The 27717-nt window shown below is 35.6% G+C and overlaps 1 protein-coding gene across 1 annotated transcript; it reads left to right on the forward strand.

Annotated features, from left to right (window-relative positions):
• The first annotated feature begins 487 nt into the window (after positions 1-487).
• LOC141714958 (uncharacterized) lies at positions 488-2880 on the forward strand. Its single transcript, XM_074518451.1, has 5 exons — positions 488-621; positions 796-993; positions 1077-1937; positions 2026-2125; positions 2212-2880. Exons 1-5 carry the CDS (start codon positions 488-490, stop codon positions 2878-2880), a joined length of 1962 nt encoding a protein of 653 aa, XP_074374552.1.
• The last annotated feature ends 24837 nt before the right edge of the window (positions 2881-27717 follow it).

Consider the following 27717-nt stretch of genomic DNA (forward strand, 5'->3'; position numbering starts at 1 on the left):
AGCTCCCTAGCTCTAGAGCAGAGACCCTATTAGCCGGCCGGCTAATGACAAAACAAAAGCAAAATTTACGAAATTGACGTGGGAGAGGTTATTCAAGAAAGAGAAGAGCCAAGGATAAAGTTGTGTGTGATATATGTGGTGAATATCGTTATCCGGGTGTTTCTAGGAAAGATGGTAAAAAAATAGCAAAAAAAATCTTAAGACACTTTCTTTTGATCCCTCGATTATAATGCTTATATATGTCGGCACATACATCCGATCACATGAGATGGTACAAAAATAGAGATATGAAAGATGGAGAAATAAGTCATCCCGCGGATGGAGAAGAGTGGAAAATTTTTGACCGTCGGTATCCTTCATTTTCTCAAGAGATTCATAACATAAGGCTCGGTCTTGCGACCGATGGTTTCAACCCTTTTGGCCCTACCGGTAAAAAACATATAGTGTGTGGCTCGTGGTGATAGTTGTCTACAATCTTCCACCATCGATGTGTATGAAAAAGCCTTATATGTTCATGACCAATATAGTTTCGGGTCCAAATAGTACTGGAAAAGATATTAACGTTTGTCTAAGGCCTCTCATCGATGAATTGAAGATATTGTGGAATACCGGGGTGAAGACGTACGACCAATCTTTGAAATAAAATTTTACAATGAGAGCGGCTATTATGTGGACAATTAGTGACTATCCCACTATGAGTATAATAAGTGGGTGGTCGGGCAAAGGAAAGATGGGATGTCAAGTGTGTCTTGAAAGCGTTAAAGGGTTTCAATTAAAATATTATGGAAAATGTAGTTTCGGTAGCACGAACCGAATATTCCTTGAATCAAATGATCCACTCCGTCAAAAAAGTAATTTGTTTGATAACGAAGAAAGAAGATTGTTTCGTGGTCGTTTGTCCGGTGAGGGTGTTGAGGAATTGCTTGATGGTTTAGTTTTTCCACCACCCGGAAAGACTAATTTGAAGGCAAGGAGTGTCGGATATGGGGAAGAGCATCATTGGACTCATGTCCCAATCTTTTACGAACTCCCTTATTGGTCATCACATAGTTTATGATATTCAATTGACATCATAGATACGGAACTATTGTCAATACGGCAAAGTCAAAAGATCATAAAAAAGCAAGAGCGGATTGCAAGCATTTTGGGGTGTTACCACATTTTTGGATCGATGAGAAAGGAAAGTCACCTAAAACACCTTATTCCCTTACTAGAAAACAACGTAAACTTTTATGTAAAAGGATTAGTTCACTAAAACTTCCAGATGGTTATTCCTCAAATATATCATGTTGTTGCAATGTTGAGGAGTGTACATTTTATGGATTCAAATCGCACGATTGTCATATTTTTCTGCAAAAGTTATTGCCTCTCACAATTCGTGAACTTCTACCGGCGCCTATTGCCGATGCAATCATGAAAATTTCTAACTTTTTCCAAGATTTGTGTTCATCCGTGGTTACAAAAACCGACTTGGAAATAATGGAAAAATCGGTTATCAAAGCGTTGTGTTTGTTGGAAATGATTTCTCCTCAAAGTTGGTTTAATTCGATGGAACACTTGGTTGTACATTTAGCCAAAGAAATTAGACTTGCTGGACCTGCTTATTGGCATTGGATGTATCCGATTGAGCGTTTGTTGGGCAAATTAAAACAAAAAGTCGGTAATAAAGCAAGGGTTGAAGGGTCAATTGCCGAACGATATATGGAGGAGGAGATTCTTAATATTTGTTCTTTTTATTTTTCCTCTAACACGATCCATAATAAGGTACGTCGTAACGAGGTTTTGTTTGATGTGCAAAATTCCGAGAACTTAGAAGTGTTCAAATATCCAATTCAATCTCTTGGAAAGGAAGGAACTCGATACATGAGTGATGATGAACGAGAGTTAGCGGAAGAATATGTTCTTTTAAACTCTCCTGAAGTTCAACCTTATCTAAGGTACCAAAATCTTACTTTAAAAAATATGCGTAATAATTTTTGTTAATGACACATGCATGATTTTTGTTAATTTTTGTTTATATTTTAGGAAGTACCAAGTTCGTGTTATGCGACAACGCCTGGAAACAACACCTCATGATTTAGATCGTATTGTCAAAAGTCAATTTGAAACTTGGTTTAAACAAAAGGTATTTATCTATTTTTAATTTGCATGATTTGTTTTTTTTTAAAATTCTTATAATTACAACGTCTCATCGATTTGAATTGTTTTAAGGTTGATAAAGTTGAGGTGGAAGGACCTCATTGTAGGGACTTACTTGAAGGGCCGGTATTAAAAGTTATCACTTTTGAGACTTGTCAAGTTAATGGATATAAATTTTCAACAAAATCTGCATCTGGTTCTGGTATTGTTGTTAAAGGAAATTTGCACGGAAATAATCTTGATTATTATGGTCAACTACAAGAAATTATTAGACTTATTTATCAAGGATGCAATCATGTACATTTGTTCAAATGTATATGGTTTGATAGTGTTGGTAATGGTGTGAGGATTGATAAGAATCGTGTGATTACAATTGATATGACTTTAAGATTGAATTCAAATGAGATTTTTATTTTAGCTAGTCAAGCCTCACAAGTATATTATGCTCCTAGTGTATTGGATTCAAAAGAGAAAATATATACGGTAGTCAAATCTATCGTTGCGCAAAATGATATAGAGGACGCTTTTCAGGAAGATAGATCTAATGCATTGACCTCATTTTCGCTCTTTGTCGATTTTGCACAATATGGACAAATACCGTTTATTCGGCGTGAAGAAGACGAAGAAGACGAAGAAGATAATTTGAAGGATGACGAAGATGAAAATGAAGGAGAAGAAGAAATAAGTGAAGGTGACAATGAGAATAATGATGATGACGAAGATGATGATGGTTTTAAGTAAATTTTGTAATGATTAGGATACTTTATTTATAAGTTATAGTAAATTTTATAATGGGTTTGTGGATTTTTGGATTTAATGCTAAATTTTTATGCGTTTACGTCCGGTTAGGGCCAAAATATTATAATATTTGACCATAATATTTCTCAGAAAACCGACCGTCTCCTAGACTAAAACCGACCACCTTCTTGATAAAATCGACCGTCTCCTTAAAGGGGTGGTCGGTTTTAAGGTGGTCGGTTATAAGAATTAAATTGGCTTCTGAAATAAAACCGACCACTTTGCACATTTGACCTCGGTCGGTTTTAGCAGTCTTGGTCAAAGTACATTTTTAATACTTATTTTCAATGATCGAACCGTACGGATGTTAACTTCATGTCAAAATATGCTTATGCACAAAAAATTAGCACTTTTGAACGAGTACCATTACGTTTTTATAAGTAAATTAACAAATTTAATTAATAATTAAAAAAATGAATTCGATGTGAAAATTATAATTTTAAAAGGTATTTTTAATGATCGAACCGTACGGATGTTAAATTCATGTCAAAATATGCTTATGCACAAAAAAATAGCACATTTTAACGGTACCATTACCTTTTTATAAGTAAATTAGCAAATTTAAGTAAAAATTAAAAAAATGAAAAATATAAAATACACATGATCGAACCGTATGGATGGACTGACGCGGTTAAAATGAACAAATGTACCAAAAATAGGCTATTTAAAAAATATTATAATCAAAATCATATGAAATATAATTATTTCAGTAAGTATGTCGCCATTCTCTAGACTGAATAAGTTGAACTTACCATTCGATAATATAAGTATAATTTTAAAATTTATTTTTAACGATCGAACCATACGGATGTTAACTTCATGTCAAAATATGTTAATGCACAAAAAATTAGCACATTTGAACGATTACAAATACGTTTTTATAAGAAAATTATCAATTTTGATTAAAAAGTGAAATAATTAATAAAAAATAAAAATTATGAAATACACATGATCGAACCGTTTGGATGGACCGACGCAGTAAAAATGAGCAAATGTACGAAAAATTAGGCTATTTAAATAATAATAATCATGTTTTTATAAGATTTTTTTAAATTTAGGGGTTTTTAACCCCTAAACCCTAAACCCTAAAATTAAAAAATTTAATTGTATAAAACCGACCACTCTATGTTAAAACTGATCGACTAGGCGGTCGGTTTTAAGTCTATTATAAAAATACGGGTTTTTTTGGTGAAAAATGAAAAACCCCGCCTTTTACAAAACAACGTCATTTTGCATGTTGCACAGGGTCCAAGGACAAAACCGACCAACTAGGCGGTCGGTTTTAAGTCTGTTATAAATAAAAAAACTCGTTCATTCTTTCTTTTTTCTCTATCTCTCTATTCTTTTTATTCTCACTCTCTCTCAAATATACACTAAAATCATCCCCCAAACTCAAATCAATGGCGTTTAATCCACGAAATACCCGCAAATCATCTCTCTTTGCTTCCGATTTCACTCTCGATGTAAGATTTTCACTCAATTATGTACCTTTTTTTACTCGAATATATAAGTGTGTATGTGTATGTATTTTATGTGTGTGTATGTGTATGTATTTTATGTGTGTGTATATATGATTTGAAGTTAGTAATTTATTTTTTGTGTTTATTAATTTATGATTCTCACTTAAATTGAATTTTTTCACTTCCAATTGAAGTTCATATGATTTTTCAGTTTTCATGTAAAATTTTGCATGTAAAAGATTCGTCGGTTTTATCAATTTGTTGAATATATGTATAAGTATAAATTTTAGGTTTTTTGTCGGTTTATTTACGTTAACTAGAAGTATAAATGTATTTTTAGGGTTAATTTGTAGGGGTTTGCTCTTGTAAACATGATCCGTACTCGAAAATGGATAAATATTGCACTTTATATGTGAGTCTGGAACTTTAATTTGTTGTATATATATAGATTAAGTTGATTTAATGCTTTAATTTGCTGTGTTAAACAAAGTTCTAATTAGTTGTGTTTATTTTTATCGTTAATTTGTGAAATGGATACTTTTATATGCATTTTATATGATTTTAAATGGTTTTTTATGTGATTTTAAAATCATTTTCATGTAATATGACTTACTAGCATATGTTTTATATGTAATGTGATTTAATATGCATTTTATGTGATTTTATATGTATTTTTTATGTGATTTTAAATGTATCGTTAATATGTAAATTTATATGTATTTCTAAGTGATTTTAAATGCATTTTATGTAATATGATTTACTAATGCAAGTCGTTTCATCGATTTGTTTGTTTTCATATTGGCTATTATATTTTTATTGCTTATTTTAGGATCTTTTTGCTTGGATGTTGACATTGGTTATAATAACTCTTGTGGTGTTAGCGATGGCGGAAAAAGGGAAGGGGAAAGACAAGGAGCCAGAAAAAGATAAGGGGAAGGAAAAGGCCAAGGGAAAGGCCAAAGTCGCGAGTAAGAAGGCCAAGGGCAAGGGTGCAAAGGGAAAATGAGGGAATTTGCATTTGCGGGATGAGCCGGCGGATTCGGATTCGGACCCGAATGATCCGACTCGGCACATGACAAATACGGAGCAGCGAGAATGGCGAGGAAGGCGACCTCGATCACATTCGAGTGGCATATATGGAGAGAAACCGCCATTGAAGCCATATCACATTGATATCTCCGATGGACAGTAAGTTAAAAAGTTTTTAAATTGCATTATTCCTATATATTTATATTTTTGGTTCATTAGTTCAATATTGTTATGTGAATTGTTAATGTTTATTGTTTTCTTTTGTTTAAATATAGTATTGAAGATTATATGGCTAAGAAATCGCTTTTGGCTATGATTCGGGAGAAGTGGCCTCTTGGGCGTTACACTTATACCGATATCGAAGAACGTCACCCGGGTTGGTTGAATGCAAGAGTTGAGGAGTTTCAAGTAAGTTAAAATTTAATTTTTTTTGTAATTATCATTTATTTCTTGATTTTATGATGCATTTATCTTTGTTTTCTTTTTTTTTTTGCAATTTTAGAAATATTATAGGCATCTTAAGGGGCAAAACCATTCAAAGGCCCGAAAAATTGTGGAAGATCATATTAAAGTGACGATAAAAAGGACTTTGAACGAGCTTAAGAAGAGGGTGGAGCGAAAAGCAAGGGAGGAGGGCGTGAGCAAGTTGTCTTTGAAGCCGCCTTATTGGTCCGTTCCTTTTTGGAAGGACCTTTTGGAGTATTGGGAGAAGAACGAAGGACACTTGCACCGGTCATCGGTTGGATCCGCCAACCGACAACAAGTTGAAAGATTTCATAGTGCGGGTGCAAGGTCATTCAATAAAGTTCAGGAGGTAATATTATTATATTCCATCACACACACATACATACACGTTCACCATATTTAATATAATCAACTAATTATTAGGACGTGCTAATACAAGTTGTTTAATATTTTGAAAGGTTTTGACGAACAAAAATAAGAAAAAGCCGACGAGACTCGAGGTGTGGGATAAATGTCATAGGAAAGTTGGATCTGATCCGGAAAATCTCGTCTACACTACACCGGCCGCCATGCGTATTGCGGTAATTTTTATGTGATTTTATGACCATTTTATAATAATTTAAATGCATCTTTAATAAGTGAATTTATATGTAGTTTCATGTGATTTTAAATGCATTTTTATGTGATTTTAAATGCATTTTTATGTAATTTTAAATGCATCTTTAATATGTGATTTTATATGTATTTATGAGATTTTAAATGAATTTTTATATGTGATTTTATATGCATTTTTATGTGATTTTAAATGCATCTCTAATAAGTGAATTTATATGTATTTTCATGTGATTTTAAATGCATTTTATGTGATTTTATATGTATTTTTATGTGATTTTAAATGCATCGTTAATATGTGATTTTATATGTATTTATGTGATTTAAAATGCATTTTTATGTGATTTTAAATGCATCGTTAATATGTGATTTTATATTTATTTATGTGATTTTAAATGCATTTTTATATGTGATTTTATATGCATTTTTATTTGATTTTAAATGCATCGTTAATTGTTTTAAATGAATTTATAGGAACGATATGCCGCCATTCTCGAGCGCATGCCCGTGGATGTTACACAAACAGGTGATCGGGATGAGCCGTGGAATTGGTCGATGGAAGCCTTGGAGGTCCCCCAAGGTACAAGGCCGAAAAAGAATTATGTGGTGGGGTTCCCCAATGCTCGGGCCACCGATCGTTTGCCTACACTTGCTACCCGGTACCGAGATTCCACACGGAATGAAGCCGGCTCATCCTCATCCGCTCCGAGACAAGGATAAGCCATCCCCGACAATGTATATCTTGTCATCGTGAGGAATGTGCTTATGGAGATCCGTGCTAATCCAAATCGGTTTGCTCTCCAACTTTCCGATGCGGAGATAGCTACATTCGCACATACCGCTCTCGAGGCCTCGGATCCATCCTCTGATCCTAGCCAAAGATTTTAATGGAATAACCTTATCGGTGGCAAGATCGTGCATATCGTGGGCTCCTTGATTGAAGATATCGTCCAAAAGACGGAAGCTCGTGTATCTAGGCATATCGTGTAATCCTTGATTCACATGTAAATTTTGTTTCTTCTTTTTAACTAGTTTAATTAAACTTGTGTATCTAAGAAAACAATCGGCGTGCTATGGAAGTCGATAAGGATTACACGTCCGAGGATGAGACCTCTGATGACGAGGACTTTGATGACGGCGGCGGTGATGGCAGTGGATCATCGGATGTTGATTTGTCGGATTAGTTTACATTGATCGGTTTTAAGACTATTATAATTTGATGGTTATGGGATGTAATATAATACGCTGTGATGGTTTTATACTTTGTTGGTTATTTAGAATTGATTATAATGATGTAAGGATACGGTTTAATACTCCGGTTGTCGGAGTTTGTGAATGTTTGCGTTGGATTTAATTACTATGGTTTAATTGTGAAATTTACTAGTTTTTGTGAATGATTTTGAGTAGTATAGTTTAATGATTATCATTGTTGTTTGGTTGTGATTAGTTTGTGTATTGATTTGGTTTGGTATACATGGACTGCAGAAAAACCTGCAATTTTTTTAAAATAAGACCTTAACATAACCGACCACCTTCTTCATAAAACCGACCGTCTCCTTTAGAGAGTGGTCGGTTTTAGGACGGTCGGTTATGACATTTAAGTTAGCTTCTGAAATAAAACCGACCGATGTGCACACTTTGACCACAGTCGGTTATGAGTTCCAGTCAACTTTTTAAAATAGACATAACTGACCACCTACGGTCGGTTATGACCACTTTTGACCATTATAAATCCCAGAAAACCGACCGTCAAGGGACATAACCGACCACCTTCTTCATAAAACCGATCGTCTCCTTTAGAGGGTGGTCGGTTTTAGGACGGTCGGTTATGACATTTAAGTTAGCTTCTGAAATAAAACCGACCGATGTGCACACTTTGACCACGGTCGGTTATGAGTTCCAGTCAACTTTTTAAAAATAGACATAACCGACCACCTACGATCGGTTGTGACATAGTGACGTGGTTTGAATAAAATGTCCAGGCACTTAACCAACCACTATGTTGGTCGGTTATGAGGGTTAAACCCGACCAAAAGTCATAACCGACCAGGCTAAAACCGACCATGCCCTGTGGTCGGTTATGACTATTTTAACCGACCGTTTTACCTCTTAACCGACCTTTTTGACGCTCGGTTTTGTCATGTTTTCTTGTAGTGTAAAAGATTATCAAAATGAAGCTAGTAAGAATTACATATATACTCACAAAAAACTAAGCTAAATAGCTGCTAGAAAAAGGATATCGGCGGGTAAAAATCAGTTTTTGAATGAATTCATTAATTTACCCCACTTTACCAAAATACGAATAAAGAAAGTGCCACAATAATATGCATAAAGTCAAAATTCTCGCTTTTTCCCTCTTACCATAAAAATTAAGTGACCGAAGTTGCTAATTATTTGTTTCAAGGAAAAAGTGGAACCTCATTTGCATTTGAGTGCCAAGAAATGAAATCATGGATATGGCCTTGTTGATGGCATAGTTAATTAAAGCAGTATCTCCAAATTTTAAGCACTGAGGCCTATTACCCGTATTTCTCACAAAAAGTTTAAGGTTTTTATTCTTTCCTTTTCATGCTTTTAGTATACATAATGAGAATTAATTTGCTAAAATTATAAGTAGCTTTAAGTATTTTTTCCTCCAAATAAATTATTTTAGTCGAATACAATACAAACCAAAACAATATTACCTGACAAATAATTATAAATCATTTTATCAGAAACAAGTTGTTAGGAGGAATTGATGATATCAAACAGAAACTATCATAAGCATCGACGGATGATGACTACAAGCATCAACAGATGAAGACTGCATCGAAGGATGATGATGACATCGAGGGATGTTGATAATCGACGGTTAATGATATCAATAGATGATGATGTCAATGGATGATAAAATCAGTATTTGTCACATCAGTTGATCTTTGAGAAGGAAAAGAAAACAGGAACTCAAGGCGGTGAAGGACTTTATCTCATAAGCAATTATATAGGTTTCCTTGTTTTTAATAGAATAAGATTCCTTATACATTGGTAGTTATGCTATATATAAAGCACAGATTAGGTTCATGCTATAAGCATTGCGACATTGTTATATCTTTCGCATAACCTAGAAGCTCTCAAGGATATTTGTTCTTCCTTTTGAGAGAGTACGATTGTAATAAGTTTTTATCAGTTAATGTAAAAATTGTTGATTATGTTGAAGCTTTGTCGAATTGATTGTATTAACTGTATTCATCCCATTCTACAGTTGATTAAGGGTCTAACAATTGGTATCAGAACTTGTTGTTTACGTATAAACAATTTAAGATATGAAAATCAATCAACCATGTCAGACAAAGAAGAAGTAGAAACACAAAATCTGAATCCGAAGCCACCACCCCCAGCCACATCACTGATAAGCATCAACATGAGTAGGTATGAAGTAATCAAGGTGCCTATCCTGAAGATACAACAAGATCCAATCTGGAAAGTCAAGATGGCCATGTGCTTAGAAGTCACAGATCCTGAATATCTGAACAGGATTTATAATGGTCCTCACCAATGAATGAAGGTAGTTGTTTCGCTTGCAGGAGAACCGGAAAAGATGATAGACAAAGACAGGAAGGACTACTCTCCTGAAGATATCTCATCTATCATGAAGGATTCTAAGGTCTGACACATCCTGCACAACAGTCTTGATAGTGTTATGTCAAATAGAGTCATTGGATGTAAGACAACAAAAGAGATATGGGATGCTTTAGAAGTAAAGATTCAAGGTACAACAGCTATCAAGAAGAATATGAGGATAGTACTTACTCAAGAATATGAGCACTTTGACTCAAGGGACAATGAGCCCCTAATTGAGATCTATGACAGATTTCAAAAGTTGCTGAATGACTTATCCCTTGTCGACAAAGAATATGATTTGGAGGACCCAAACTTGAAGTTACTACTTGCTCTCCCTGAAAAGTGGGACTATAAAGTCACATCAATAAGGGATAACTATCAACTTGAAATCACACCTCTAGATGAGATCTATGGAGTTTTGAAAACTCATGAACTAGAGATGGAGCAAAAAAGCAAGATGAAAGGATCAAAAGCTAGACCAGTTGCACTCAAGGTTGAGAGAAACCAAAGGAGAAAGCTAGGAGAAAAAGCTACTTCAAAGGGAAAGCCATGATTGCAAAGTCAGATACTGAATCATCAAATAATGATGATGACTCAAATACTGATGCTGAATCAGATACTGACAGTGATCATAACAACAATAAAGATATGGATCAGATGGCTACCCTACTAGTTAAAAGCTTCAATAAGATGGTCTACAAGAACCTTAAGAAAGGGAGAAGATTTTCTAGAAAAGGTTCGAGTTCCTCAAACTCTGATAAGAGGAACAATATGAGAAATACCGATGGGAAGGAATCAAGATCTGGAAAACTTAACAAGTCAAAAGAGAGATGTTACAACTGTGATGGAATTGGACACTTTACAGCTGACTGCAGAAAAACCAGAGCTGAGAAGAAACAAGCGCTGATCTCAAGGAAGAGAAACTAGGATAATTCATCAGATTCAGATGATGGAGTCAATTATGCTCTCATGGCAAAAATTGATACTGAGGCTGACAATGCTGAATTAAAGGTACCTCAGACTACTCTTGCTTTTGATACTTATGATATCTATGAATTAAGATTATTTCTTAAGTCTCTGCATGTTAATTTTAGGGATCAAACCTTAGAGAATAATAGAATTAAGAGTGAAAACTTTGTGTTAAAGAAAAGGAATAATCACCTAGAAACTGAGTTGCTTTCCATGCTAGAAATTCCAAAATAAAGAGATAATGTTGTTTATGTTAAGGAAAAACTGCTAAAAACATGTTTATCTAGAAAAAGAGCTAGCAAAAGAAAGAGAAGTCATTAAACTTTGGACTAAATCAGGAAAATCAACTCAGGAAATTCTAGAGAATGGTTGTTGGGGATCAGGATTAGGATACTCATCTAAATCTAATTCTGATAAGAAAAGTGGAAAAGAAACTGAGATAACAGAACCCAATAAAAACTAATAGCAAGGCCAAACTGAACAAGGTTCAAATGAAAACCATTAAGTTTAATCCTAGTGCTAATATTGTTAAGTCAATTCATGAGGAAGGTACTACCTCAGCACCTAGATCAAACTTAATTACTGAAAAGAGTGAACAAGTTCACATAAATTCAGTAAATATTGGTTCAATGACTCAAAAATAGCTTAAGCAAAAGTTGAAGGATCTACACATAAAAGACAAGAATAAAAGGTCTAGGAAGAATAGGAATGGCAAGGTAGGTGTTAATAAGAATGGAAAATATGTAACCCCACCTAATGTACCTAGAAAGACCTGTTCAAACTGTGGTAGCACTAATCATCTTCCTAATTCTTGCAAGAAGAATAAAAAGATAAATGTTGTTTCTTCCAAATTAGAGTTTAGGAATAAAACAGTTAGATATAAATCACAGGGTCCTTGTTTTCATTGTGGAAGTGTTTGGCATTCTATTTATACATGTAAAGAGTATCACAGTTTATATTATGATTATTATAAACTGAAACCCTCTTTAATTAAAGCAAAATCTGTTTCTGCATGCATAAATACTGATAGTAAGGATGTTAACATATATTCTGATAAAAAGTCTTCTGCTGCATATGTTAACAAACTTAAAAAGGCCAAAGGATCCAAGCAAGTCTGGGTCCTTAAAAACACTAATTGGTTCAAATTACTGAGTATAGGGTGACATGAGGATTGCTCTAGTCTTGGACAGTGGATGCTCATGACATATGACTGGTTATAAATCTCTGCTATCAGAATTTGAGGAGAAGGCTGGCCCAAGCGTTTCTTATGGAGATGGCAACTTTGGAAAAATAATGGGATATGGCAAAATCAAAATTGGAAATATCATCATCGAAAATGTAGATCTAGTTGCAGGACTCAAGCATAATCTAATTTGTGTGAGTCAAATTTGTGACAGAGGTTACCATGTCAACTTTTATAAGGAGCATTGTGAAATTATTGGTAAGTCTGATGGCAAGATCACATTGACTGGTGTGAGACATGGTAGTTTATATGAAGCCAAGGTCTCCACAAGTTTTGATAATTCAAAAGTTTATCTACTGAGTAGAGCATCTGTGGAAGACAGTTAGAACTGGCATAAAAGACTTTCTCACCTCGACTTTAACAATATCAATGAACTTGTGAGGAAAGATCTTTTAAGAGGATTGCCCAATGCAGTTTTTACTCCTAATGGCTTATGTGACTCATGCCAAAAAGCCAAGCAAAATAAAACTTCTTTCAAGAGTAAAACTGAATCCTCAATTCTTGAATCATATCATCTACTTCATGTTGATCTCTTTGGTCTAGTGAATGTTATATCAATTGCCAAGAAGAGGTATGCACTCATAATTGTTGATGAATATACAAGATACATATGGGTGTATTTTATGCACACCATGGATGAATCTCCATCCATTCTTTTTGATTATGTGAGGGAGCTGGAAAAAGGATCATCATATAAAGTGAAGATCATCAGAAGTGATAATGGAACTGAATTCAAGTATAGCTCTATGGACGAGTCCTGCAAACTCAAGAGGATAAAACAACAGTTTTCTGCTCCTGGAACTCCACAACAAAACTGGAGTTGTTGAAAGAAAGAATAGAACTTTGATAGAAGCGACAAGAACCATGTTAGAGGAAGCAAGATTGCCTACCTACCTTTGGTCTGAGGCTGTGCAAACTGGTTACTTTACACAAAATGCAACATTGATCAACAAGCACGGAAAAACACCATTTGAGATGGTGAATGGAAAGAAGCCAAATTTGAAGTTCTTTCATATTTTTGGTTGTAAGTGTTTTGTTCTCAAAACTCATCCGGAGCAGCTGGCCAAGTTTGATCTGAAAGATGATGAAGGAATATTTGTGGGTTATCCGTTGACTACAAAAGCCTTCAGAGTTTTCAATTTAAGAACAAGAACAGTCATGGAATCTATACATGTATCTTTTGATGACAAGAAGATAACAGGTCTAGAAGATGCAGATGACCATGATAAATTGAGATTTGAAAAGGAAGTACCTTATGCTGAACTTTTAAATCCTAACTCTAATATAGTAAGTCCTGATATCACTCAAAGCTCTGAGATTCCACAGGAAAGTGGAAATTCTTCAGACACTGAAGCATATGTTAAGGGGAAGCAACATAACTCAAATCCAGAGACTACAACAAGTGATTCATCTTAAGAGACATCAGTAGAAAGATCATCAGACTCAATTTCCTTAAATTCTGATGTGTCAAATACTGATAACAATGGGAACACTGATTCAGGGGGAACATCAGGAAACAACAGTGGTACTAATAAAAAAAATAACAGAGAATTCATGAATCGAAGGGGAGTTTCATCTTCAAGGAGTCAACTTCCATCTGCAAGAAAATGCTCTAAGTCTTAAACACCTGACTTAATCATTGGAAACCCCGACAGTGGTGTAAGAATAAGAAAAGCTACTCAGAATTAATGTCTCTACCATTCTTTTATATCTCAAACTGAACCTAAAAAGGTTGAAGAAGCTCTGCAAGATGCTGACTGGGTCACAGCAATGCAAGAAGAGCTCAATGAATTTGAAAGGAACAAAGTCTGGACTCTTTTGTCAAGACCAAAAAACATATCTGTAGTTGGCACAAAGTGGTTGTTCAGAAATAAAACTGACAGTGAGGGCATTGTTACAAGGAACAAAGCAAGACTGGTTGCAAAGGGTTACTCACAACAAAAAGGCATTGATTATGATGAGATATTTGCTCCAGTTGCAAGGCTAGAGGCAATAAGAATATTTCTTGCCTATGCTGCTCACAAGAAGTTTAAGATGTTCCAAATGAATGTGAAGAGTGCATTCTTAAATAGAGAACTCGAAGAGGAAGTTTATGTTGAACAGCCTCCAGGTTTCATTGATCCAAGGTATCCAGATCTTGTCTACTTACTGGATAAAGCACTATATGGACCGAAGCAAGCTCCAAGGGCCTGGTATGAAACACTTGCTCTATTCCTACTAGAGAGTGGCTTCACAAGAGGTACAATTGATAGAACTCTCTTTTATAAATGCCATGATAAGGACTTGTTATTAGTACAGATATATGTTGATGATATAATTTTTGGATGTACTAATGATAAACTTTGTGAGAGATTTGCAAAGCTAATGTAGTCCAGGTATCAAATGAGCATTATGGGAGAATTGAGTTATTTTCTAGGATTACAAGTTAAACATACTGATGAAGGAATCTTCATAAATCAACCCAAATACACCAGGAATCTACTCAAAAGATTTAGAATGCAAGACTTCTCAACTGCATCAACTCTCATGGCCACTGCAACCAAGTTAGATTTAAATACTGGTTCTTCAGTAGATATAACTAACTACAGAGATATGATTCGCTCACTCATATATCTGACTGCTCATAGACCTGATATCATGTATGCTACATGTCTCTGTGCAAGGTTCCAAGTTGATCCTAGAGAAGCTCATTTATTGGCTGTGAAAAGAATTTGTAAGTATCTTAAAGGCACAATGAATCTGGGATTATAGTATCCTAGAGATTCAAACTTTAAGCTAATTGGATATTCAGATGCTGATTTTGCATGATGCAAAAAGACAGGAAAAGCACTTTTGGAAGCTACCAATTACTTGGTGGCAGATTGGTTTCTTGGTAAAGTAAGAAACAAAAGTCAATTTTCACATCAATTGCAGAAGCAAAATACATTGCTGCAAGAAGCTGTTGTGCTCAGATTCTATGGATGAAGAATCAATTACTGGATTATGGGTTAGACTATTCTTCTATTCCTATATATTGTGATAATCAAAATGCAATTGCAATGATAGGAAATCCAGTGCAACATTCAATGACTAAGCACATCAGTATCAGATACCATTTCATAGGGGAACATGTGGAAGCTGGTACAGTGGAATTGGTCTTTGTTCCAATAGATCATCAAGTAGCATATATATTCACCAAGCCTCTCTGTGAAGCTACATTCACAAGATTGGTGAATGAATTGGGAATGATTTTAGGACAATTCTCAAACTATGATAATTAAGTCTGCTAATATTTTTGAAGCATGGTATCTTATTATTTGTTAGTACTTGTTAAATAGAGATTCTTATGCTAAATGTTGATGCCATGATAACATGCAAATTGTGCTAAATGATTTTATGTGAAAATTGCATGTTGAACTACTGATTTTGCTTACATATTTTGTTATTAGTTAAACTTGTTTTGACTATTAGTTTATGTCAGTAGTTGATAAGTCCTGATAATTATAATTACATGCTGATAATGGTCCAACATTGATTGACTATTTTTCTGAAGATATTGCTTTAGTCAGTATTGTAATTACAAGGTTGAAGTTCGCCTCAGATGGAAATTTTTCTTGGTTACAAAAGTTTTTGCAATAAGAAGATTTTGGAACACGTTCGTTTAATGCATAACTTTATTCTCGGGAACACACGTTTACATGATTACTTTTAAAAGACAATCATATATTTCCATGTGTCCTATTAAACTGAATGTGACTAAGTTAGTGGAGAAAAGTGTTGTATAAAATCAATTTTGATTTTAGATAATAATTCATTCATCTTCAATATCTTCCCTCTGCTACTTTACCCTTGTCAAAATCGTAAACCCAGAAACCCTAAATAATGTTCGTAAATCTTTCTTAAAAAATTTACCATGACTTCACTTGCTGCTTCAAAACCATTTGATTATGGTAGTGCAAAATTTGTTACTAACAACTATTCAGCTATCCTGACTAACGATAACGTGAAAGTTGATTTTCATATTTTTCAGGATTTTCTTAGATCCAGTGAGATTAGGTTTGCTCTCACAGCTCCACCCACAAACTCTAGTGACCAGGTGCATGCTATCTGGAGGACTGGTAGGTGATATTGAGATGAGGAGATTCTTTACTGAGATTCTCTATGACAAGGATTTGAAGAACCTTGGTCAATTAAAAAGGAATGGGCTAAGGAGGGAATGGAATTTTTCTTTGATTGCATCACAAAGGCTTTCAACAACAAATCTTCAAATTTTGATGTGTTTCCCATTATGACACAATAGATAGGGTACTCTCTTATTCATGGTTCACATTATGATTATGGTAGAGTAGTTCTGTCTTTTATTAGTGATAGGATAAATGCTGATAGAAATATAGTATATTATGCTAGATTCTGTTAGTTGATTTTCAATGCTTGTTTTTCTAATATCCCTATCCCCTATAAATAAATAGTGTCAGTGTTTAAGTTGACAAAAAAGGGCTTTTTCTGACTTAATTTCATAAGATGAAAAGCGGTTAAATTTAGTTCCTTTGAGGTTACCATTAGTTGCAAGAAACTTGCTTGTAGCAAGACTTCCTGAGACTTATGGTTTGCTTAACAGTCAGAGTGCTAAGCTGCAGGAAATCACCATTGGAAACCCCCTGTAGCTAACCTAGCACAACAACTCAAACACAAATCCAAACACAAACTCAACCACCAGAACAATCTCAAACAGAAGCCACCTCAGGTGTTTCCCAAAAGACATTTTTTGTAAGAAGAAAGAAAGAATTGGCTAAGAAAGCTACAAATCATATTGTAGCTAAGTCAAAAGATAAAGCATCTCAAGTTCCTCATTCTTTTAAACCGTCAGAAATTGTTAAGAGGGAACTTGTACTTGTTGGATTAGAATCAGATTCAGATGAGGACATTGCTACCTTATCTTCCAGATTTCCAAACCTTTTGACTGATTCTTCTCCAAAACCAGTTGTTCAATCAACTGCAAAAGACATAGTTGTTAATACTGATTCAAATTCCAGAACAAAGAAAAGGAGATTGGTCAAGGCCTATTACAATCAGCACTTGCTCCAGATTAAATAGGAAATTGCTGAGGAGACACAGAATGCATCAAATCCAAATTCTGACATCCAGTCTACTGCTTAGGTGCTTGTAGAGTTGTCTGAAACTCCAGTCACGGAATATCACAAGAGAGCGAGGGTAGTCTCTCATGAGAAAGTAGAAGCTAGTGTCAAGCGGCTGCAAGGGAAATGACTTTTTCATGGATCAAGCACATCAGAACCTGTATCTCAAAGGGGTACAGCAGTTACATCTTCTGATCCAATCACACAAGAACCTGCACCTCACAGTGGCGCAGCAGATTTTGAACCACAAGAGCCTCTGTTAGAAGCTGCTCAGGAGTCTATTATTGCAATTATAGAGAATAGTACACAAGAACCTGGTTTTCAAAGTCATCCAGCAACTCCTAATTCTTCAGCTACACAAGAACAGTTGCATTAAAATTGCAATACAAGCCTTACTTCTACTGCAGTGACCCTTATTATTGATGCTGAAGGTGGAGTTCATCTGTCTCAACGGTCTACTGATATTTTGTCAGTACTACAACTGGATTTTCGCACGGAATCTACATCTTCAGATTCACAAGGTATAAATACTGTTATTACTTTATCAGCATTTATTCTAAATACTGATTTAGTTCTTTCACCATTTATTACATTTTTTTTATAAATCCTGTTGGTATGATTACACCTAGACCTTATTTAAGGACTACCTCTATTTGTATGACCACAGATCACCCTTCTTTAGCCACCTCTTATTTCTGTAGAACAATCTTATTGAGCCTTTTTCTGTGATATGTGTGAAAGAATCGATAGAAAAATATAATTTAAGAGAGGCAGGATCCATCCTGAAAAAAGAAGAGGTAGATGAGAGATATGATTTAGTAATCCTTGTGAGGAAGCTCTGACTATTAAAATTCATGAGATGTGTGGTGTAATGAGTAGTGAGACTACTTTAAAAGAATAAAGAGATTAAAGTTTATTTGCTATATGTTTGCAGGTGCTCAGATCCTAAAGAAATAGAAGCTGAACAACAGTCTGTTGAACATCAAGAACACTTTAATACACCAAAGTCTATTAATCTCCCTGCAAGTCTAAGTACTGATACTTTCTTGCAGTCCATACATTCTACTATTCCACCACATAGTACAATCCTTATTTTTGTTGAAAAACAGTCCATTTATTCTACTTTACCATCACCTGAGGAAATCCATGTTGTTGCTGAAGCTGTAGTGGCACAACAGTCTATTCATAAAATTTCATTCATTTCAGAATCACCACAGCATGTTACAGGAACTGAGATTCTGGAAGTTAATCTTGAAGCTCTGATTCATTTATCTATAATACTTGAAGATGTGGAGTTAATTTCTGAAGGTGTGGAAGCTTCTGAAGCAACTAGATTAAAAACTGCACAAAATCCGGTTAATGTTGAAGAATCTAATGATGGTGAAGAAGCTAATGTTTCTAATGCTATTATAGATCATAAGGATGATCTTTTCTTCCCTGAAGATATGCCTATACATGTGAGACAACAGAAACTGAAAGAGTTAGATGCTACAAAAGAAAATGATTATTCTCATAATCTCTGGAATGCTCATTGGAAAGATAATACGTATCCTATTTCCAGAACACAAGCTGTTAAATCTAAATGCAAACAGCTGTCATTGTCAAGTACTGATGCTGAAAATTCTGATGGAGGTAATAAAGGGGACAGAAGGATAGACAAAGGAGGAAACAAATGAAGAGTTGAAGATTTAATTGTTGCTGATGAAGACCAAGGTATTCTGGAGATAGAAGCTGGTGCTGAATCAAGTCAATTTCTTCAATATCTGAAAGATAGCTATGTTCTACAAGGATCCAAATATTTAATTATTTGACTATGAGGAGAGTAGAAGAATATTTGCAAAAGAAAATTCTGGAGTTGATCTTGAACAGCTAAGGCAAATGAAGGAAGACTTCAAGAATTCCATGAAGATAGCAAATGTTGATATTGCTGTTATTTCTCAAGTACTTTATAAAGATAATCCTTTTAACAGACCAACCAGAGGTGTAATTATAAGGGAAATCAGTCGAGCAGAAGATCTCAGATCACAAATTACAGTAACTGTTGACTTGAAGATTAAAGGAATAAAGAAGATAGGAGAGAAGTCAAAATTTTCAAAGTCTAAAGCCAAACCTGTTGAAAAGAAGAAGGAAGATTTTTGAAGCATTCTGAGTTGAGGAAGTGGAATTAACCTCTGACATTGCTCAAGTTAAAGAAGCAGTTAAGGATGAAGAGTAAAGTCTGATATTTACTGAAGCAAGATTGAATATACATACTTGATTCCTGCATTTAGATAGTTTTGACATCATCAATTGGAACTTGTCCATATTTCCATTATGAACAAGTTGGGGGAGATTGTTAAAAGCAATTGATGATATCAAACAGAAATTATCAGAAGCATCGACAGATGATGACCACAAGCATCGACGGATGAAGACTGCATCGACGGATGATGATGACATCGACCGATGTTGATAATCGACGGATAATGATATCAACGGATGATGAAGTCAACGGATAATGAAATCAGTATTTGTCACATCAGTTGATCTTTGAGAAGGAAAAGGAAATAGGAACTCAAGAAGGTGAAGGACTTTGTCTCAGAATGCAATTGTATAGGTTTTATTGTTGTTAATAGAAAAGATACCTTATACATTGGTAGATGTGCACTATATAAAGCACAAATTCGATTCATGATATAAGCATTGCGACATTATTATATCGTTCGCATAACCTAGCAGCTCTCAAGGATATTTGTTCATCCTTTTGAGAGAGTACGATTGTAATAAGTTTTTATCAATTAATGTAAAAACTGTTGATTTTATTGAAACTTTGTCGAATTGATTGTATTAACTGTATTCATCCCATTCTACAGTTGATTACACAAGTATAACTCTTTACAGATATAAAACAAAAATATATAACAGGCAATAGCAAGACAAAATGAAAGTTATTGATTACCAAGCACCAAGGTGTTATCCATCTTCAGACTTATCTTCCTTAAACATTCTCTCTCCTTGGGGTTACTATTTCCTGGTAAGTCATGCTCAGCAGGTTTCCATGCTGAATTTAACTGCAGCATATTTCTTCTTGATCTCCCTATCTTCGTTTTCAGCTGTAGATTTCCTTATTAATCAATTATAAATTTCCTCTTATGTTCCATAGACTTAAATAAATATTCATAAAATATTGTTACATACATTTGACAGATTGTGATTTTGCTGTCTCGGTTCCAAACTAAACATAAAAACCAACATGTACTATTAAATTATCAACGAAACCACATGATAAGATAACTAAATGACAAAACGAACTATTGAATAGCGGCTTAAGTTGTAATGATCAAAGAGTAGGTTTTATGTATTAGTTGCGGGTTTATAGGATAAAACATGAACCTCATACAATTTTTCTTGTGTGTGAGTGTCTTTGCGTGTTTTTATACTATCAATGTCACTGCACCTCTGTTTAACACGTGGACGCAACAAAAGGTGTGGAATTTTTAAATTTTAACAAATTTGGTTATTATATCTAGCACAGTAACCAACTTGGATGGTGCCCGAGGTTTTGCTCGTAGTAAATATGGAACCCGCATACCATGACTCCTTCGATCACCATAATTTTTAGTAGCATAATCATCCTCGACAAAGCTCTTGTTGCCATCAGAGCCTCTTATTTGAATATCAGTTACATCATTATCCAATACCTCGACATCATTAGATTGAGCTTCAACTTGACTTCCCTGACAACCTACCTATTGCTTCTGTGATGCGCCATATATGCTTGCACTGATGGAGAACCCAAACACTCAAAATTAATGTTTGCAATTAACAAAGAAAATATCATGCTACACATCATTTGGGTAAATAATATGAAATGTAAGGAAAATGGGCAGCTTGATCCCACAAAGAAAGCACTTCTTTCTTGACGTGTTTCCATGGTGTTATTTATTATTTTGACAGAATAGTGTTGTATTTTGTAATTAATTAGCCATTGGAATATGGAGTTTTTTGTGGTAGCAGCATCCGTTTTACCAGCAACCTTTAAAATCAAACATCATGCTAAATATACCAGAAGGTATTTTGACAGAAAGATATATCCTGATTAAATTATTGCCATCTAGACAAGTAACAATATTTTAGCCAAAGCAATAGCTGTTAGAAAATTAGGATTTTAGAGTTTAATTTAAATATGTTCTTGATATTAATCCTAAAAACTAATGATTGGAAATTGTTCAATGATATTTGAACTTAAATTTTCATGTATGGTTTTAAGAATTTTCTTAATGAAATCCATATTAATTGAGAGTTGAAAGTAGCTTGGAAAAGCTTGAAATTTTGAGAATGTTTGTCCCACAGTGAAATAAATAAAGGGGGTTGTGTGCTTTATATGGAATTACCCACATGAGTAGTATACAACTACTAAGGTGTATGATGGTCCATTGTGTTGTTGTGTGCTTCACGCGCACACACACACACACACACGCACCGCCGCCCCGCCCCGCCACGCCACCGGACCGGGTCGGGTCGAAGGGCGATTTGGGCGAATGTCTCGTGTACGCGAGGCGACCTGGGCGAGGATTTTATTTATTTGAGAATTAATTTTAATTCAAATTTATTTATCGGTGACTGGATTATTATTATTATAATAATAAATTGTTGGGCTGGGTTTGATACTAAATTGGGCTAAGTCACTTGTTAGTGGGCTTAGTCTAGATACATTGAACCTGGACAAGTAATCTGATCTGAAACTGATGAATTAAAATTAAATCTGATAATAATGTGGGTGTTAAGTGAAAAAACTGTTACAAATAATTTAAATTCAAAATCTGATCAGTTTTGATTTTTTAAATTAATGGTGCAGTTTAATTCAGACATTAAAGTGTGGAACAGTTTCATTTTTCCTCTCCTATAAATAGAGGCTTGAGTGAATGTATTTTTTACACCATACAACATTCTCCTCTTTTCTCCCTCTCTGCATTTTCTCTCCCAGAAACACAAGTTCGAAGTGCTGTAGGTTGGTTTTTCCGACGACTGAGGTGCTGGTCGAGGTGGAGGTTTTGTTGCTGCTGTTAACATCAACTCCGAGCTGTTTTATCCTGGTGGAGATATTGCACACATCCCAAACGCAGCAGGTAGGGGGAACTATTCTCTTCAAGAGCAGCCAGGACTTCGAGCAAGGCCTGGTGACTCAGCTGTGATCATATTTTCTTGGTTTTTTGTATCTGTGTACCATTATTTTCAGACACTGTTGAAAGCTATGGTTTCGGGTACATCTTCCTTTCTCTCTTCGTTATTTCAGTTACTGATTTTGTTTACATGCATGCTTTGTTTTGTTGACTGTGGTCTTGGCCTGAACTTGCTAAATTCTTTATACACTTGCCTCTATGTTGCAATATTTGTTAGTGTAATTTACAACATTCTTGAAGAGAATATCAGTTATTTAGAATTTAGCATAATGGTTAATGAAAGTGAGGTTATCGTTGGTGGTGGTAGCGGTTCGGGTGCAACTGCTGGGGCCATTGATTGGACCACCTATAGTTTCCCACAAGCTGTTGAACTAACCGGTTTACCGGAGAAATTCAATGGTGGCATTGGCTTTTCTCGCTGGCAGAAAAGGATGAAGTTGTGGCTGACTATAAAGGGTCTGTGGCCGGTTGTGGAATATGAGAAACCAGTAGTGGATCAAGAGAAGGCTGACACAGTTAAGGCTTTTGCGAAGTGGGCTGAGAAGGATGGAGTGACTAGGTCGGCCATTCTGGCGGCACTAACAAACACTTTGTTTGATGTCTATTCTTCTGATGCCTACTCTGCAAAACTCTTATGGGAGAAGCTGGACCAAACACATAATACTGACTCACAAGGTCTAGAAAAGTATTCTGTGGCAAGGTTCCTCGAGTTCAAGCTGGTGGACAATAAGTCCATGACTGAGCAGGTGCATGAGTTCGAGATGATAGTGCATGCTTTGAAGGAGTCTGGAATGAATCTCCCGGAGAAGTTCAAGGTGATGAGTGTGATTGAAAAGCTCCCGAAGTCTTGGGAAGAGTTCTCTCTCTCCCTGAAAAGACAGAAAGGAGAGATCACCTGGACCAACCTTATGCTGGACATCTCGGTGCAAGAACTACACAAGTCCATACAGGGACATGTGATGCCAACTGAACACGGTACCTCGAAGGTAAACATAGAAACTGTAGGACAGAAGAGGAAGGCTTTTTCTAAGAAAGCTAATAGTAATAAACCTAAGAGTGACAAGGACAAGGCCAAGAAACCCAAGGAAAACAAACCATGCTGGTCTTGTGGGCGGGTTGGGCACTGGAGTAAGGACTGCCCTACGAAGAAAGCGAAGAAAACCGAGGTAGCACAAGCGAATGTTGTGCTGGGAACCGCAAGTGGGCCTGTAGTGAACATGGTTGTTGGTGAGGCTACGGCTTCTGAAACCGACGTTGACCGGTATGTATCCTACAACCCTGTGATATTTTCTACCTATCTGTCAAATGAATGGTTGATAGATACTGGAGCTAATGTACATATGTGTGCTGATATTAGTTTATTTATATCTTATCAACAGAGTCATAGTCTGACTGTGAAGATGGGGAATGCTAGTGCTGCTCAAGTACATGGAGTTGGAAACGTGGATCTGAAGTTCCCTTCAGGACGTATTCTATCTCTGACGAGAGTGCATCATGTTCCCGACATGCGTAGAAATATAATAAGTGGAAGCTGTTTAGTTTCTAGTGGTTTTGAAATTTCATTCAAATGTAATAAAATAGTTCTTATTCACACTGGTACATTCTTTGGCAAGGGTTACTTGTCAAATGGTTTATTTATTATTAATGCGGATCCCATTTTGGGAAATTTGAATAATAATGTTATTCCTTCTGTTAACTGTATTGAATCCTCAAAATATATGGCATGCTAGACTAGGTCATTTAAACTTTGGTGCTCTTAAGAACATGATGAACTTAGAGTTGATACCAAAACATATCATAGAAAAGAATTCTAAATGTCAAGTATGTGTGACTGCTAAACAAATAAGGAAACCTTTTCATAACGTTGTTAGGGATTCAGACTTGTTAGATTTAGTGCACACTGATATTTGTGAATTTGGTGGTGTGTTGACCAAGGACCAGTTTAGATACTTCATTACTTTTATAGATGATAGTAGTAGATACTGTTATGTTTATTTACTTAGACATAAGGATGAAGCACTTAGTAAATTCATTATATATAAAATTGAAGTAGAAAAACAAACTAGTAAGTTACTTAAAAGGTTGAGATCTGATAGAGGTGGTGAGTATACGAGTAATGCTTTTAATGAATTTTGTGCAAACAATGGTATACTGAAGTTACTCCACCATACACACCTGAGTCTAATGGGGTTGCTGAGTGAAAGAACAGAACATTTAAAGATATGATTAATAGTATGCTTATTAACTCTGGGTTGCCTAAATACATGTGGGGGGAGGCTCTAAATACGGCTTGCCATATTTTGAATAGAGTTCCTCTGAAACACATGGATAAAACACCCTTAGAGTTATGAAAAGGTAGGATGACTAGTCTTAAGTATCTTCGTGTATGGGGGTGCCTTGCTAAGGTGCTTGTTCCTGAACACAAGAGAAAGAAACTAGGTCCAAAGACTGTTGACTGTATCTTTCTGGGCTATCTTGAAACCACTACAGCTATGAGATTTTTAGTGTTAAAATCTGACATAGATGGTATAGTGGCAAACACGATAGTTGAATTTCGAGATGCGACATTCTTTGAGGATGTCTACCCTATGAAGACTGGAATACCTGAAACGACTTCTGAGGAAGATCCTACTCACACATCAAGTTCTATTCCTGATCATGTGGAAAAGATGACAAATGTGGGGGCGGAAGCTAGTAGTAGCTCTATTCCTAAGGAACTAGAGGAACCAAGGAGAAGTAAGCGTGCAAAGGTAGTCAAGGATTTTGGAGGTGATTTCATCACTTACAATATCGAGGATGAACCTTTAACTTTCCGATAAGCTATGGATTCTTTTGAGTCAAGGCACTGGAAGGGCGCTATGAAGAGTGAAATTGACTCTATTGTTTCTAATGGAACATGGGAGTTGGTTGATCTCCCTCCTGGGTGTTCTACTATTGGGTGCAAATGGGTCTTTAAAAGGAAGTTGAACCCTGACGGCTCAATAGACAAGTACAAAGCTAGACTGGTAGCTTAAGGGTTTTAAGCAAAAGGAAGGAATTGATTACTTTGATACATACTCTCCGGTTGCAAGAATGGTAACAATCCGAATGCTTATAGCATTGGCTTCAGTCCATGGTCTTATCATCCATCAAATGGATGTAAAGACGGCTTTTCTTCATGGTGAACTTGAAGAAGAGATTTATATGGATCAGCCTGAAGGATTTGTTACATCAGGCAATGAAAGGAAAGTATGTAAGTTGATCAAGTCCATCTATGGCTTGAAACAAGCTCCCAGAGATTGGCATAAAAAGTTTGATGAAACTGTATTGCCTTTCAGTTATAAGATTAATGAAAGTGATAAGTGTGTCTATACTAAAGTTAAAGGTAATGAGTGTGTTATTTTGTGCCTACATGTGGATGACATTTTACTGTTTGGAACCAATATTGAGATTATTAACGAGACTAAAGAGTTCTTGAAAAGGCATTTTGAAATGAAGGATATGGGTGAGGCAAGTGTGATTCTTGGAATCAAACTGATTCATTCCACTGAAGGAATAACCTTGACTCAATCTCATTATATAGAGAAATCTATACTTGAGAAATATGGTTATTCACAGTGTAGAATCGCTAGTACACCCTATGATTCGAAAGTTGCCCTTGTCAAGATTACTTCAGGAGTGCCGGTGTCTCAGTTAAGATATTCTCAGATTATTGGGAGCTTGCAGTATCTTGCTAACTGTACTAGACCAGATATTTCATATTCTGTGTCTAAATTGGCTAGATATACAAGCTGTCCAAACAGAACTCATTGGGATGCTCTTGATAGAGTACTTAGATATCTAAAAGGCACAATGTACCTTAGTTTACACTACAGGAGATTTCCTGGTGTGCTTGAAGGGTACAGTGATGCAAGTTGGATAGCTAAGAAGTCTGGTTCCAATGGAGTGACTGGATATATGTTCACCTTGGCTGGTGGAGCAATATCCTGGAAGTCAAGCAGACAGACTATAGTTACTCGGTCTACTTTTGAGGCTGAGTTGTGTGCACTTGATGCCACAAGGACGGAGGCTGAATGGTTACACGGACTTATGTCTGCAATACCTGTAGTAAGCAGACCGCTTCCTGCTATTGCTATTCACTGTGATAGTCGAACAACTATCGACAAGATTAGTAGTAAAAAGCAAAATGCTAAAACTAAGAGACACATCCAAGTTAGACTCAAGTCTATAAGGGGTTTAGTGACTGATAGGATCATAGCTATAGAGTTCATAGGAACTCAGAATAATATAGTTGATCCTCTTACTAAAGGACTGGAACCTGCAGTGGTCCTTAAGTCAAGGTTGGGGATGGGACTGTCAACCCATCATAATTCATCAACAGTGGGAACCCAATACACATGAGAGGAGATCCCTCGAAGTATATTCAATGGGTAATAACAAGCTGTAAGGATGAATTGGTAGTACCTTTGCTACATAGTTGATACTATAGTATCTGAGTCTATCCCCTATAAACCTAGAAGGTACTGACACTGCTAGAAAAGCAAGAGTGTTAAAACTCTGAATGGGGTCAAGTCATTTGACGAGATAGAGGCAGTATATCTCTGGAGATGTCCAGCTAAGCGAATGTAACTGTGTGGTCGCAATTAGAGGATAGGGTTAATCCTTGAAGCATTCGATGAACAGGATCGAGACATGACCATTAATGTCTCAAAGCCGTAGATTGGCACCATAGCCTTTGACTTGTCGTCGTCTATGGAATATGGTTATACTAAACGGATTAAGATTCAAGGTGAAACATTCCATCTGAATCTGATAGCCATTGAAGTAGAGGAATTAGGAGGATTCAAACCCGGAAGGGTACCGACTCTGAAAAACAAGTCATGATGGAAAAATTAATCGCATTTCTGTATGAATTTGTGGGGGATTGTTAGAAAATTAGGATTTTAGAGCTTAATTTAATTATGTTCTTGATATTAATCCTAAAAACTAATGATTGGAAATTGTTCAATGATATTTGAACTTAAATTTTCATGTATGGTTTTACGAATTTTCTTAATGAAATCTATATGAATTGAGAGTTGAAAGTAGCTTGGAAAAGCTTGAAATTTTGAGAATGTTTGTCCCACATTGAAATAAATAAAGGGGGT

This window comes from Apium graveolens, chromosome 3 (genome assembly GCF_009905375.1).
Source record: "Apium graveolens cultivar Ventura chromosome 3, ASM990537v1, whole genome shotgun sequence".
Lineage (NCBI taxonomy): Eukaryota > Viridiplantae > Streptophyta > Magnoliopsida > Apiales > Apiaceae > Apium > Apium graveolens.